The 17,062-nt window shown below is 33.8% G+C and overlaps 1 protein-coding gene across 4 annotated transcripts in view; it reads right to left on the bottom strand.

The window, feature by feature from the left end:
• Positions 1-17,062, bottom strand: part of KANSL1L (KAT8 regulatory NSL complex subunit 1 like) — a 113,678-nt gene that overhangs the window by 83,856 nt on the left and 12,760 nt on the right. For all 4 annotated transcript variants that reach the window (XM_045855422.1, XM_045855405.1, XM_045855413.1 and 1 more), the window contains one exon: positions 11,951-13,067. In XM_045855422.1, coding sequence (XP_045711378.1) covers positions 11,951-13,038 — 1,088 coding nt within the window. In that variant the 5' untranslated portion in view covers positions 13,039-13,067. The remainder of the gene's footprint in view (positions 1-11,950; positions 13,068-17,062) is intronic.

Below are 17,062 nucleotides of genomic sequence, written 5' to 3'. Positions count from 1 at the left end.
TTTTTCTCTGTATCACTAGAACTTAGTGGTTTGATTACAACATACCTTAGTGATTTAACTACAAAATGAACTACAAACGAGTTCGTTATTATATCACGCTTCTTAAATCTATGATTTTATGGTTTTCAGCAAATTTGGAAAAAATATGGCTATTATTTTTCCTGCTTTTTTCTTTCTCCTCTCTTTTTTACATTGAGAAGTCCAATTCCATGTATGTTAGAATTTGATATTGTATCCATGTCACTGATATTCAGTTCATTTTCCTTTTGGTATTTTTCCCCAATGAGCTTCAGTTTGGGTAGTTTATGTTGCTGTGTGTTAAAATTGATTGAATATTTCTTCTGAATGCCTAGTGTCTTGTTAAGCTGAAACAATAGTTTTCATTTCAGAGTTTGTATTTTCCCCCTGAAATTTCAGTGGTTCTTTTCTATGTATTCAGTTTCTCTCATTATATCACATTTTGCTTTTAAGCCCTTACATATGTTTACAATAGGTATTTTAAAGTCTTTCCCAACTACTCTATCATTATGTCTGTTATTTCTGTGTTTTTGTTGATGATTTTCTCCTCCTTCTTTGCATGTCTAGTAATTGGTTGTGTGTGTGTGTGTAACACATTTATTATGGACACTATAAATATTGTTGAATTTCTGGGTTTTATGGTCTTCATTTAGAGTGATTTTGTTTCAACGGATTCGTAAATTACTTGCTGTTCAAATTTATTCTTTTCAGTCTTGCTTTTAAGATCTGTTAAGAGTTATAGAGTAGGCCCTGGCCAGTGCAGCTCAGTTGGTTGGAGCATCATCCCATAACTTAAGTGTTGTGGGGTTGATTCTTGGTCAGGGCACACACCTAGGTTGTGGCTTCAATCTCTGTTCCATGTGCATACAGGAGGCAACCAATCGATGCTTCTCTCTCATATCAATGTTTCTCTCCCTTCCTCTCTTCTCTAAAAGCAATAAAATAATGTCCTCAGGTGAGGATAAAAAAAAATTTAAAGAGGCATAGAATAGCCATTGACTAGGGCTAATTCAGTCTTACTCTTGAAATGTGGCCATTCTGGGGTCTCTAACAAATGCTCCAAACGTTCAGCGAAGTCTCTCCACTCTGTTTATTCAGAACTCAAACATATCTGAACTGTGTATGAGTGCTGGAAATTGTTCAGATTACAGCCTCCTAACAGTTCTTTGTCCCTGTGGAGTTTTATGTACACATGCATAGCTTAGTATTCAACAAAGTTCTCTCAAGGGGGCCACATGAAGATTTCTGGAGCTTTTTCTTTGCATAAGTATATCCCTCAACTTCAGTATTCTCTACTAATTCCAGCTACCTCAGCCTCCCAAACTCTAATCTTTATCTCAGTTAAGATCACTGTGCTCTACTTAGCTTTCCTCTCCCAGCACCAGAGATCAGAGGTGCCTTCAAGCAGAAAACAAGGGGAATCACAGGAGTCACTTCTACTGTTTCTCTTTTCTCAGGAATCACTGAAACTCTGCCCTTTGCTCCCTTATACCCACTGTGTCCATTTTCTGAAAACAGTGACTGTCTCATGTACAGGGTGAGACAAAAAAAGCAGGTTTACAGTTGTGAGTACATAAAACAGTTTATTCTTCTGTTATTGTTTATTAATTGTATTATTTTCCATACAAACATCTGTAAACCTACTTTTACCCTCCTTTGTATTTTGTCCAGTTTTCTAGTTACTCACAGCCAAAGAGCAAGTATAGTACCAGTAACTCCACTCCATCATTGCTAGAACTCAAAGAACTTTTACGTGTGTCTGTGTGATCTCTCTTTCTCCCTCTCTAATGGCTTCTATTTTTGTTCTAATATTTCACACCCAAAATTTCATTGCCTTTAAAAAAATACAACAGTTGCACATTGGGCTAACATCTTTAAAGAAAAAAAAAGTATGAAAGTAGTCCATAGATTCCTTTGTTGAGTGTCCCTGTACAATTTCATGGAAGTAGAATTTTTTATCCATACTGTATCACCCATTTATCTCTCAACTGTTCTGTGAGAAGAAAAAGTTATATCATGCTGAGCTACTCTTCCCTATAACAACCTTTATGCTAAATGTTACAGAAACTGCTATGAATGATTGGGGGGGCATGAGGGAAACCCCAAACATATGGTATTAACTTAGGGGTAGGACAGCAAGCAGACAGGAAAGAGGTAGTATAGGTTAGTTTCCCTTTCTATATGACATGATATATACTATATTAGGAAAATATGATCATTTAAAATAGAGATCAAGTACCTACCCAAGACTGTATTTTAGCAGAAGCAGTTAGAGAATGTTATAATGGAAAAAACAAAAAAGACAACAAAAGAAAATTTATAATGTTCTGGCTGTTCCTTGCTGTTTAAGCCTAATATAAATTAATTTATGCAAGCAGTGATTTACAAGCAGAGAAAAAACCTTAGGGTGGCTCCCTCTGACTACACTACTTCAGTCAGAGAAAGACAAATACTATATGATTTCAATTATATGTGGAATCTAATGAACAAATTGAACTAAAAAGCAAAATAGAGACAGAATCAGCAGGATGACAGCTATTGGGCTGGGGAAGTTAGTGGGTGGAGGGATTGAGCAAAAAAGAAAAAGGACTCATGGACATGGACAACAGTGTGGTGATTGCAGGCAGGGGGAGTACAAGAGAGTTACATGGTAATGGAAAAAATACAATAAAAATTTTTAAAGATTTTATTTTTTGAGAGAGGGAAGGGAGGGTGAGAGAAAGGGGGAGGAACATTGATATGAGAAACATTGGTCAGTTGCCTCTGTTACATGCCCTAACTGGGACCAAACCCTCAATCTAGGCATGTGCCCTGACCAGGAATCAAACCAGCAACCTTTTGCTTTGGAAGACAACACCCAACCAACTGAGCCATACCAGTCAGGGCCACACTATTTCTAATTTAATAAAAATTCAATAATACAGGGACTTAAAGGATCAGGCAAGTTAACTGCTTCTCTACAGATGACAACAAAAAATATATTCCAAGAATCTGTCTTAAGAGTTCTAAGCCACACAATGAAAGACAGCCTAGGAGCAAAAATCAGATGAATGTACTATTTTGGTGGCCTCAAGGTAGCAGTCATTAAACTGAGGGAGAGAGGAAAATAACTAGTAAATTAACTAGTCTTTACGATTAACAACTATAACCAAATAAGAACTTTTGCTGTGTTATTTTCACATATAAATGACTGGAGGCCAATTAGAAAGTAAATGACAAAGCTCTATTAGTAAGAAACAAACACAAACAAAAAACAGAAAACACCACAAGCCTAACCTAACATGTTCTACCTAGGGAACCCAAATCTGCATCAACAGGACACAGGGTAAGAATACAGGTAGCCTTCAGTAAGAGTACACCAGCACTCATTTCCGATACAGACACAAAGGACAATGGATAAGAAATAATTCTCAAAATGGAAAGTCAGGGACTATGGAGCAGAATCAGGATCCTATCAAGTCCTTATTCCAGTTCCAGAGCAAGAAGTCTTATTAATTACAGTAAGGACCAGGAACTATCATGTGTATCCCATTCTTTTCTCTTCCCAGTGGGAGTTTTTATTTTAGCTTTTCTGTTTCTACTCCAATATATATAGACAAGTAAGAGGGCTAGATGGTTAGAAAACTTGTCTATTAGTTTATAGGTCACCACATCATAAGGAACCACATCTTGGATTTGACAAAGAGAAATTTACTCCACCTACTAAATATCACTTTCAGTTGTGATCCTTCAGGAATTGATGTGTTTTCTCTATAAGAAGAGAGTGCATGGATATTTGGGTGGCCAACAGGGTAAATTGAACAAACAAACTGCTTATTTTCCCTCAAATCCACTCTCTATTTTTGATAATAAAAGCCCCCAAGTTTTACCTGAGCCCATAGCAGCTCAGCTACAGACATTATTTTCCAGCCTTACTTGCAGTTATGTGTGGGTATGTGACTAAGTTCTTGACAATCCAATATGAGCCAAAATAATGTGTGCAGCCTGTCATTAAAAATGATTGGCTGTGGAAATCAGATGAAGTACTGGTGAATTAGTTTCAATAACATCCCACAGAACAGCAAAGCCAACAGTTCCCTGCAAACAAAAAAACCCCATAAGGCAAAGCTAATTCTTCACTATTAAATGAGAAAAAAAATTCTACGTATTCATTTTGAGGTCTTCTTAATTTGACAGTTAGCATAAACCTTAATAAACCCCTCCCTCAAAAATGTTTTGTGTCATTAGGATCACTTAGGTTAAGTTCTGATTAAAGTGTTCATTCTCTTTAAGAAAATTAAGCCTCATTGACATACAAGTTGATAACTTGAATACTCTACCACATAGTTGTATATATGTTCAGGAAAAACAAATAAGCAAACTAAATGAATAAATAAATGAACAGTTAAATTCTAGGAAATTTTGACACAGATAAACCAAGTGGGGAAGCCATTTAGGGTGTCCAAGGAAAATCTCAGACTGGAACTTGAAAAGGGCTCCCTAAAAGGAAAGAGAAATAAAAGGGAGAAAAAAATCTTAATATATTGTGCATTTCTGACTAGAACTCTGGTAGAACCAAATGCATCAACTGCCTAAACCAAAATTTTCAGTGTAAGTTTACAAGAATTGACAAATGAGATTGCCAAATTTAGTCTTGTTCTCCTACTACCATCTATCTGCCCCATTCCCCCCAGCCAAAGAAAAGATATGAGAAAAGAAAAAGGTTGGGGACCACTTATTCACCCTAATGCTATTCTATTTCTATTGTATGGTAACAATTTTGAAAGCTAATGGTCTGATAAATAGTCTTAACTGTGTTTTTATTTTTTTAAAGATTTTATTTATTTATTTTTAGAGAGGGAAGGGAGGGAGAAAGAGAGAGAGAAAGAGAGAAACATCAATGTGCGAATGCTGGGGGCAGTGGCCTGCAACCCAGGCATGTGCCCTGACTGGGAATCGAACCTGCGATGCTTTGGTTCGCAGCCCATGCTCAATCCACTGAGCTACGCCAGCCAGGGCTTAACTGTGTTTTTAAAATCCATACACAATATCCAACATACATATTGAGGCTTACAAATAAAGAAAATAAATTTTTTAAAATGAATCAAAATGTGTTTGCTAAACAGTCTGAAGTCACATACTTTAGCAATTCAACAAGTATTGGGTGTGTGTGTGTTTGCATGTGTGTGTCTTTTGTCCAGGAAACCGGGTCGCCAGGCAGTGTTTCCAAACTACAGTAGTCCTCACTTATCCACAGGGGACATGTTCTAAATCTCCCAGCAGATGCCTGAAACTGTAGTTAGTACCAAACCCTACATATACAATATTTTCCTATACATGCATACTTATAATACAATTTAATTTATAAATTAGGCACACTGAAATTAACAACTAATAATAAAATAGGACAATTATAACAATACACTGTAATAAAAGTTACATGCGATCTGTCTCTTTTCATGTTTTCCACCCACAAATTTTAAGATGGAAAATGCCTTTCCCATCTTAACTAAGCACTTATCATGCACCTTGGCTGTAAATTTACAGTATGAGGTGTCCCAGCAAAACTAGCACAAATTTATTTTTTCTTCTGTACAACTTCATAGAAGCTTCATTCTTACCATACATCTTAGCAACCTCAGCATATGACTTCTTTTCTTTTCTTAAGCCAAGAACTTTACCTTTTCACTCAATGGAAGCACTTTAGAGCTTCTCCTTAGCATATCTGAATTGACATCATCCCCACTCTTACACTTTGAGGTCATTATTAAGTAAAATAAGGGTTACAGGAACACAAACACAGATACCGGTGATAAGCAATCTAAGAACCAAGATGGCTACTAAATGACTAACAGGCTGGTAGCACATTAAAGCGTGGATAAGCTGGACAAAGGGATGATTCATGTCCCGGGCAGGATGGAGTGGGTGGGACAGCATGAAATTTCATCATGCTACTCAGAATGGTGAATGACTTAAAACCTATAAATTGCTTATTTCTGGAATTTTCTCTTTAATATTTTCAAACTGAAGTTGACCATGGGTAACTGAAACCACAAAAAGTCAAACCAGAGACAAGAGGGGAAAGGGCAAGCAGAGCTAAAATCCAGCAAAAGTTCTCCATTCCAAGCTCTGCAATTAGAAATCTAAACCTGCTCAGAGGAAGAAGCACCTTCTATCCCATACAAACGGGCTAGTGATGGCTCTGCTGGCCACTACAATGGGCAATGGGGAAAAAAATGAGATAAAAGATCATTAGATTATACTTGCTACTCAAAAAAGTATCATCACTATCAAATCAGAATTGAGTACAACTGTTTCTGCTGTAACACAATATATGCATTCCCAAATAATAATGTGCTCTATAAAATAAAAATAGCTGAACTTACAGAGAAAACACAATTAGAGCCAGACTACTCAAAATCTGTGGAATTTTCAAATCTGAGTCCTAACAAAACAACAACAATCCTTATAAAAATATTAGTATAGTTTACGTTTCCAGTGGCATGTGTATCAATAAGCCAGTTCATCCTTTAAAGTTTCATATCCTGAAGCTCATGCTTCTCCCTTTGAAGTGATTCCTTGAAGATACTCACTTCTAATAGAGAACAGGTCACGAAAAATTAAAAAGATCATCTAGAGGTAGCTTTCTCCATCAATTTCTTTTTAACAAAAGTGAGCTATCCTTATAGCTTCTTCAACAAAACTTACAATTTCCTCAGATCTTTTAACATAGTGGAATAAATATCAATTTTCAAGCCAATAAACCAGTACTTTATTGCAATATAGAAAGGTACTTTTCCAGAATTTTCAGCATTTTTTCTTAAACTAAAGCTCTCTCTTTAGTTGTGAAGGAGCTTTCCTTTGATCATTCCAAAACATTAACGTGTTTAAAGTGGTTTGGAAAAAAGTTCCAAACCAAATTCCACACTATTGACATCACTCCCTTATATGCCAAATGTTTAAAAACGGTTTTCAGAGAAAAGGAAAATTATACAGGTCACAAATAGGGATCTAGATAAAAAAGAATGCTAGAGAATAAGTGAAGGTAAAATAACAGCTTTTATTTTGCTTATCTTTAATGGATCTAATTGATAATGGATCTAATGGTTTGTTGAAATAATAGCAACCAATAATCAATTATGTATATGTGTGTATGCTTATTTGCAAGTGAAAGTGACACAAAGGACAGGAGAGAAGAATTAGGATTATTTTGTTATTATAAGGCACTTGCACTACCCAGGAAGGGATATGTTATTTGAAAGAAAACTTGGATTAGGGGTATATGTACATTGCAAACTCTAGGGTGACCACTAAAAAAAAGTTAAAAAAAAAAGAAGCATAATTGATATACTAAAAAAGGAGAGAAAGTAAACCATATAAAATGTTCAACTATAACTACAAAATCCAGAAAAAGTATGGAAGACAAAAATGTTCTTATCAAGACTGCCTATTTACATACCAAAGTAAAAACTTAGAGAATATTTGAACATACAGGAACTAGTTTGGGGAAACATCTCCAACATCTAAGACAGTTGTTTGATTTGGAATATACCGGCAAGTTTCCTTGAATAAAACAAAGAAACATTTCTTTATGTGTCAAAAATTTATCCTGAAAGTAACTGATTTCATTTCCCACAAGAAAGAAAAAAGAAATGCTAGAATTCTAAGGTCCTCCACCAGAATTGAGATAACATAATTGCACTAGAGTCTGCCAGTGACCAATCCACATCCTCTTGCACTTGCTGGTTTCAGCACACACAGACCTGGCTTCCAACTACCTGCACATGTATTTCTTTCACTAAGGTTTTCTGTTGTTTTTGCTTGAGCCTGCTTTGTCACTCAAGTACAAAAGATTTACCACAACCAGGAACAGCCTTCACTCAGTAACTGAGGGGATTTGCTGCACAAATTCTCCAACTTCCTCACCTCAAATGGTTAATTCAGGGATGTAGTTTACACTGGTTCCCCAAGTTTCCTGTGGAATATTAAACTCCATTCTTTCACAATAGCAAACCACCTGATAACAGATTACTAGCTGCTGAATCTGTGCCTTATTATGTGTAGGAACTTTGCTTCAATAGTTCATCTAATTATCTACAGAAAGAACAAGAATCTGATTCAGAGAGTTAAGGATAACCTCAACTTTTGCTCAGTGTCACAGAGCAAGCCATGATTATAACACAAGTATATCCAAAACCTCTGCTCCTTCACCAAAGGAACAGAACATCGTGGAAACTGCGGGGAGGGTGTCCGTTAATATTAAAATGCTGCTATATTTATTTCCAAAGAAAATTTAAAAAATTTTAAAGAAACTTAAAAAAATTTTTCTAATTCATACTATACTCCTAACCAAAAGTTATTTTTAAAGTGTATCACTTATGTCATCATGAATTAAACTACTGCTTAAATTTTTGGAGGGAAAGGAAAAGGGGAAAATCAAATATATACTTATATCTTATATATTTAAAATAACAATGGTAATGGTAATGGCGAATGTGTGATTGCCTTCCAACTTCCTAAAACAATTACATTCTTCACAGCTAGGAAAATTCTAACTCTTCCTAGTTAAAGGAATTTGTTTTTCTTATCAGGGCTATAAACTTTAAAAAAAAAAGAGAGAAGACAGAAAGATAAAAAGAAAAGGCATTTACAATGATATAATCTGAGATTATGAAGATAAATAAAATACATTTTACTTATCAATTTTTAAAAGTTGCAAATGTTAATACTGTAACAAAATAATTACTTTTAAATGTCTGTATTTTTGCATAGTTCATCCATTCATTCTTTGACCACACATTTGTGCTGGTTCTAAGATAAACACAATTCATCTTGTGCCATTTTTGGTATTAGAGACAAAGGAAGAAAGTAAAGGAAAATCAGTAAACAAAATGGAAGATAAACAGGGAGAGCGAAATTTCATGGATTGCTGATCTCAATTTTCTCTCTTTTACAACTACATATACAAACACAGAAAAATTCATTCATTCACTCAACTAATGCCAGACAAGCAGTAAAAGGTACTCAATGCTAGGCAGTGGGTATGAAATAAAGGAAAAAGTAGTACTCACCCTTAAAGTTGTTTAAAATTAAGTTGAAGTCAACTTTAGTATTTGCCCCTGTAGACCTTATAAACTAAGAAGTCAATTTATATTTAACAGTGATAGTAAAAATGTAATTGTGTTAGCACCCACTTAAAAATTTAGATGCACAAAATGTATCTTTTTTACCTATTTTAGGTTTAAGGTTTAATTCTGAACTTTATTTATTAAAAACAATCATCCACATTTGACAAGTGAGTGTCCAGAAATATAAAGAAGAAAATTATGAAAAAATTATCAGGATGTTTTCAATTTTAAAATAAACAACTTGAAACACAACTAATTTTAATTAAAAAAACCACCATTTTTACACTCACATCAAAAGACACAAAAAATTAAAATTCTTATTTGTTCTCAAAATTCAGTCAACATCAAAATTAATAAAATGTTAAAAAACCATTGTTCCCACAAGAAATCTATCAGATTAATAAAAATCATCAAAACAAACAAAATTTAATATTAAAATTTTAAAGTGGTATAAAAAATGTCAGATATTGTTCAAATAGCAAAAAAACAAGTAAACAAGCCTAAACAATTATCAAATTGTTTAATTCATTGATTAGTGAATTAAAGATTTCAGGAAGTTATTACATAAATTTCGTATTACTGATTTGAATCGATCACATGAATGTACCTTAAAAAAATTGTATTTGACTCCTAGAACTATAAATATGAGCTTTACCAACTAAGGCATTATATTAAAAGGTTAGTAATGCAAGAAGCTAAAAGTATATCTAAAGAATATTAAATGTTTTAGATGAATTATTTTCCTAAAATGCATAGTATCTTTGAAGCCCTTCTGGTTGATTACAGGAAAAAGAAAGAGAATGAGAATTGAACTTTCCAAGCCTGAACCTAATTTCTTTCCAGGCTACTTTACTTCAATTTTCCTAACAGAACTGGCAAAGTTAAAAAGAAATGAGTGCATGTTGCCTGATGGTTTGTATAAAATTTTTTTTCAATAGCTTGATTTTCTTCATTTGTGTATGTTTTATACAAATGTCTGAATATAGTGTTCTTTTAATAAACTCAGGAAGTACAAATATTAATACAAAATGTATTGAACCTATCAGTAATTATTTGCTTGATATATAAGAATTATAAAAGTATAAAATGTGGTTTCCACCCTTACTAGGTATTGGGTTATTAAGACTAATAGATATATTAGCAAATCATATAGGATAAAATATGATTTAATGGTAAATTGTATGGCAGACTAAATGTTGTAGGAGATCAATTAAAGAGAACATTAATGAAGGTCAAAATTGTCTAGAAAGACATGATTGTCTTATTTCTGTTTCTACCTTAAAAGAGACACATCTATCCATTAGCTCTTCTCAACAAAATAATAAACAATGTACTCCATATACCTACTAAATTTTAATAATTTAGAAACTAATAAATTTCTGTACTTCTTTTAGAACACACTTAATAATTCTTGTGGATATAATTATCCATGACACAATGGTGACAAAGTTGCATGATCCAACAGAAAGAGCATGGCCTTAAACTAATGGGGAAGATTTGTAGCTTCACCACTTGACTTTTTGACGATGGGCAAGTTACTAAATCATGCTGAACCTGCTGCTTCTTAAGTGAAATAAGGTAACAACAACTACCTCCTGTGGCTGTTGAAAGGATCAAATAATATATCACGTGGTAAATAAATAGCACAATGTCAGAAAAATATGTTCAATAACTATTAGCTCCCACATTCAAACAAATTTCAAATATAGTGGTAACAGAACACCAAAGACTTTGCTTTACATTTTATTCTCACTATGAAAATTAATAACAGTTCTTTTTATTAATAAAAAATGTGTTCAGCTTCTAATTTTATGATTCTCATTCATCTTTGAGAATTTGATAAAAGGGTTGAAATTCCTCCTCCCAAAATACCACATATATGCAGGATATTTTGTATCAATTTAGGGACATTAACAGATTCTCTGAAAGCTAGATTAAAAACCATGTTCTATCTGGCTATTTAAATAAAATTAATTCAAATTAAATAAAATTAAAACTTTAGTGCCTCAGTTGTGCAGGTGACATTTCAAGTGCTCAACAGCCAGTCACACGAGGCCAGTGCCTACAGGATAATGGATACAGGACATCCCGTCATCTCTGAAACTCTATTAGATAGAGCTGTTCTCAGATGTTAACATCAGTAAAACTATTTTGCTGTGTGTTTTTTTAAATATCTATAAACCTCTCTTTGAAGTAGATTCCCAAGAGGGAAGAGGATCTGAATATTTAGAGTCTTTAGGGTCCAGCCCATAATAAGCATTCAACAGGTAGCTGGTAGCTGACATTATAGTTTTGTTTTGGCTACATTAATCTAGCAAAAATTGACGAAGTTGGTGAAGGCCAGAGCTGAAAGCTGTGAATATAAATATACAAACAGTTAAAAATAAAAGTAGCAGGTCAACTTATATATACTCTCAACTGACAAACTTCTGAAGTCAATGGGGGCTCCCCATGTGCAAACTTTCTATTTTTTGACTTTTAGCTATACATATTGGCTAGATCACTTAAGCAAAATTTTAGGTCTTGTCCATAGCCTATTCTGTTCAAGAATAGGAAAAATGCTTCCTTAGAGCCAGTTAGGTTTTATTATTCCTGTGTTGGTTTTTCCTAGATAGAGCAGTTGAGTAACTTATTTTTAAATAGTATGTATATATTTACAAACAGTAGTTTAAAAGATGAAAAAATGTTACCAGTTCTGTAACTTAAAGATTACAGCATTACGATTTTAGAAAATCTATCTCCTTTTAATATTTCTTGAAATCAAGACAAAATTGCTGCTATACGCAGAACAACAGTAAGAGATCTAATAATAATTGTGCACTTACACTGCCACATTTTTTCTAATGGTATATTCTTCCAAATCGTCGTCAGAGCTGCTATCAGTTGCATCAGAATCCAGACCCTCTTCAACATGAGACAACAGCCCTGTAGCAGATAGTGCAAATCTTTGGATTTCTGCAGCTGTACACTGTGCAAAGCCATTTTTTGTTTCATTCCACAATTTATTCTCCGCAGTCAATAAGTTGATGTCTGGCTTAATTTCAGTGCATTTAGGTAAACCATTATTCAAAATTGTGGTAGGTTCATGAAAGATCTTCATTTTGGGGAGCTGATGTTTCATAGAAAATTTCATTTGCTGACCATAGTGCTTAACAACATGCTTTGCTAGGAGCATCTGCAAATGTTTCTGAGTTCTTCTGGCCTGGTTAAGTAAAATTTTCTGTTTGCTTACACAGTTAAGTAAACGAGCATTCACTTCCTCCTCTTTTTCAGCAGCTGAAGAACTAATAGGCATATTTGAATGGCCTGGACCAATTTTCTTTTGAGCAGAATCCAATAAACCCCTTTTAATCTCAGCATCAGTAACTTTATCCAAAAGTGCATTCTTTTGGTATGATTTACAGTTTTGTAGTTGGACTTTATCTACATTAGTGTCTTTGGTTATATTTGAATCCAAAATAAGTTTTACATCTGTCATGCACTGGCTTGTGTTATCTGACAGAGGTTCCTTTTTGATGAACTCTTCAGAATGAGAATGACAGATTTTACTGAGCTGAATGTTGCTGCCATTACACAGTATGTTTTTCAGCTTACTGCAGTTGGGTTCTCCTAATTTCTTTTGTTTATAATTCTTATTGTATTTATTTAATGTAGAATTAGAACCCATTAAAAGAACTGTCTGATAATGTTTTGAAGACTGAGGGGAGCCAAAATGTTTGAAATTCACAAAATTAGTGTTAACAGTAGGTTCAGGAGTTGGAAATCCCAGCATCTGAGAAAAAGTGTCTCCCTTTAGCTTTTCATCTACAGTTCTTGGACCTTCCATGCATAGCATCTTGTCAGACTCCATGGTACTCGGTAAAGATGAAAAGCAGATACCCTTTGTTGTTGCCTCCCTCAGAGCTGGGGTCATGGCGAATTCTGCAGATAATTACTGGAAACCTAAAGTAATGTAAAAATAAATAATCAAATATCTAGAAAAGAGTTATGCTTGTATATGTTTCAAGGGCAATGTTTTTAAATGTTTGATTAAAACATGAACAAATTCAAACTCCTTTATTTCCCAACTCTTACCACTATCTCTGCTCTTTTCTAGCTCATAAGAAATCAATAGCTATTCTTCACTCTGCTGTGGGCCTATACCCAAAAGTCTAATTAATTAAAGTTCCACACTACCTAGCTCAGTAAGCATTAGCCAAGTATTTGTGGATATAACATAGCTGGCACTTAAACAACACTGGGGTTAAGGGCACCAACCACCCACACAGTCAAAAATCTGCATATTAATACTTACTCCCCCAAAAGTGATAACATATATAGCTGATTCACACATATTCTGTATGTGATATGTATTCTTATAATAAGTATAAACTAGATAAAATAAAATGTTATTAAGAAAATAAGGAAAGAAAAAGATTTACAGTTTTAATTGAAAAAATAAAACAACTGTGTAGAAGTGGATCTAAGCAGTTCAAATAAGTGTTGTTCAAGGCTCAACTGTTCATCTCAAGATTCCATTTTTAAACATCTAGAGACAGTCAAAAAATTCCAACCCTGAATGTGGGAATCATACTTCAAAAATGTAACTCAATCCCATACTTTCAGCCAAAAGAATTATGTTTATAAAATATAATAAATTGTTCAAAACCTCCATTGCTCAATTTAAATTTTACAATCTGAATAGTATTAATAACAATAACTAAAATATACTAACATGTAAGAAGGTGTAAGTAAACTGAACTACAAATAAAAAAGTGTATAATTTTACAACTGTTAAAAATAACATGATAGTGAAAACTCGTCTAATCTGCAATGTGCAAATCTTTCCTGAAAAAGCACCTGCAATAATGTTTTTCTTTTTCACAAATGCATAGTCATCAGTTATCATCATAGAAGCTGTTAATCCTGGAAAATGGGACTGTTACAGATGACCATTGAAGATTAATCCCCAAATTAAACAAATTCATTGTATTTTATCAAAAGAAAAAATGAAACCATATATTTTGAAATATAGAAAATGTTAATTCAGTACCATTAAAAATTATGAAGACTGAATAGTGAAAAAAAATTATCATTAGCAATTATAACTTTTGGAATATACTTTGGACTATAATACTCCATAATTTAGTTTAAACACATATGACAGTTAATAGTCACTTAAATGGCCATGCTATCATTTTGTATGTCCCCATATAATGTGCTAGCTGTAACTCTACACCTTCAATTCCTATGTAAAAACATAAAACCAAAAGCTAATTCTTTGTAAAGATTAGTCGGAATGGTCAAAAGGAAAAAGAAGCACAAAACTGTCTATGCAGTTAAAAAAAAACACATATAGGGTTTAAAAGCAAGTGATCTACTAGGAAAAGATATCTACAACATACATAAAAAACAAAGAATTAGTATCCAGAATACAAAAAGAACTCCTACGAATGGACAAAGAATAAAGCAGTCAGGCATTTCACTATTTTGGATGATGACATCCAAATAGTCATTAAATATATACTCATCTCACCAGTAATGAAGGAAATGTAGATTAATAAACCAAGAGACCAGTCTTCCAATCACCAAATTGAAAATAGTTTAAGTCTGAACATATCACAGGCACACAAAAGAGCAATGTTTTTAATAGCAAAATATTCTTTCAAGGCAATCTAGACATCTAACAATAAGAGAATGGATAATAAAACATGATGGAATACTATATAGCAGTTAAAAAGAATGACCTAGATCTATATGCACAATATGGGCAAACCTCAAAAACAGTATAAAGTTTAAAAAATGGTGCAGAATATATATAGTATACCATACAAATAAAATATAAACACAAAACCATACCTACCATATAGGTACATATGTGTCTGTCTGTCCATTTGTTTAAAAAACAAACAAGAAAAATAATCACCAAACTTGTAACAGTAGCAGCTAAGTTCCATGAAACAGAACAGAGGTGGTTTAAGAGAAGCTTAATTTTAACTACAGAATTTTCTTATTTGGGGGTCGGGGGAAGACTAAATACACAATGAACCAATGTTAATGGTTGTTAATTCTGTGTGATTAAAAAAAATAGATGTTTGCCTTTTCTATACTTTACCATATGTCTAAAAAAAGTAGATACTTATGTATAATTCTCTTCCAAAGTTTTTATGTCTCAAAATGTATACACTTTTATATAATGCCTAAAAAGTAATAAATCTTATAGTAACAGATTCTCATTTCTCCTAAATTCAAAAAAAAAGGAAAAGAAAAATTACCAGATTATTGGGTTATTATTATATATTTTACATTCTACTTTCATGAGATATATAAAAATAATTATAAAACAAGCTATTGGCATTGGTAATTTTTTTTAAGAATTAATCAGTCACTTTGTAACTCAATGACTGTATCTCTAATCTATAAACATCTATGCCAGTATTTAGGTAACTATATTGCTAAGGGAACTGCCTTAATGACTGTCCTTGCGGATTCATATTGAAAAGATACTATACTCTACCTCCTCCCTACCCACTTACTCTATCTCAAAATTTGTACAAAGTGCTAAGGATATAATAAAAGAGGCTAGTAGAAGGAGCAGAGATGGAATATCATGAGGCAGTACAGTTGATGTTAGGCCCTGAACAAACTAAAGGAAAAAATAAAAATAAGAGGTAGATAAAATATACACAGGTTAATGGCTAAGAACTAGAGTTGGCAGCAAAAAGAGAAGGTAAAGAAATAAATGTAGATTGAGAGTCAGTCGCTAAGGCATTTTATGGTAGAGAACTAGAATAAGACACATAAAAATACCCCTCAAGATATCTAGGGTGTACCTGGTATGATAGGAAGTTTTAAAAATGATTTTAAAATCCCCTTCTCCTTATATTCATACCCTTATGTAATCCTCTCCTATGAACCCAGAGTATGGACTAGGTTTAAGGACTTGCTTTTAGCAAAGAGAAAGCAGCAGAGGTGATGGGATGTCACTGCTGAGAATAGGTTACAAAGAGACTGTGGTTTCCATCTTGCCACCCTGTTACTCAGAGATGCCAAGGGCCATGCTGTGACCTGCATAGCAAAGACCATTGTCTCCAGCCAACGGATGAACTAAGGCCTGTCAATAGGTGGGTGAACGATCTGAGAAATCAATCCTTCCCCAGTCAAGCTTTCAGATGACTACAGCCAGAGTCAACACCTTGACTGCAGCCTTGTGAGAAACCTTGAGCCAGAGGCACCCAGCTGTGACCTGCAGAAAAATACTATAAGCCATTACATTTTAGGGTGATTTGTTAACTAGCGATAGATAACAAACACAATTAATACAAAGACAATTGGGTTGTAGTCTCTGGAAGGTCAACCCATATCACAGTTCCTATTCTAGGATTTATGTGAAGTTCCTCTATATTCTATTCTCAAGCGTATCCTTATGAGAAATTATAGCCTGAAAATCTCTCTAATTTCCAGCCAAAAGAAATTGATGAAAACAGTTGTCCCTGTAAATTGTTTTTTTAAAAAAGGTCAATTATGTTCACAGTTTTAATATGAAATGTAAGTGCATTTATTCCAATTATTTAAATATGTAATCACTGCACATAAAAATGTTTCCCAACTGAATATTGTAAATTCTACCACTTCTGACAACCTCCATAAACAGCTGCACTTATCATTAATACTTCTAAGGCTTGGATTTTATTACTATTGTTATTATTTTTTTTTTTTTAGGGAGGGAGGGAGAGAGAGAGAGAGAGAGAGAGAGAGAGAGAGAGAGAGAGAGAGAGAGAAACATCAATGTGCGGTTGCTGGGGGTTATGGCCTGCAACCCAGGAATGTACCCTGGCTGGGAATCGAACCTGGGACACTTTGGTTCCCAGCCCGCATTCAATCCACTAAGCTACGCCAGCCAGGGCGGATTTTATTATTAACCACTATATCACCAACATGAAAAACTATATGATACA

Source organism: Phyllostomus hastatus, unplaced genomic scaffold (assembly GCF_019186645.2).
Source record: "Phyllostomus hastatus isolate PE091 unplaced genomic scaffold, TTU_PhHast_1.1 phas_contig_137, whole genome shotgun sequence".
Classification (NCBI taxonomy): domain Eukaryota; kingdom Metazoa; phylum Chordata; class Mammalia; order Chiroptera; family Phyllostomidae; genus Phyllostomus; species Phyllostomus hastatus.
The sequence above is the reverse complement of the archived record's forward strand: the minus strand, read 5'-3'. Positions and strand labels throughout refer to the sequence as shown.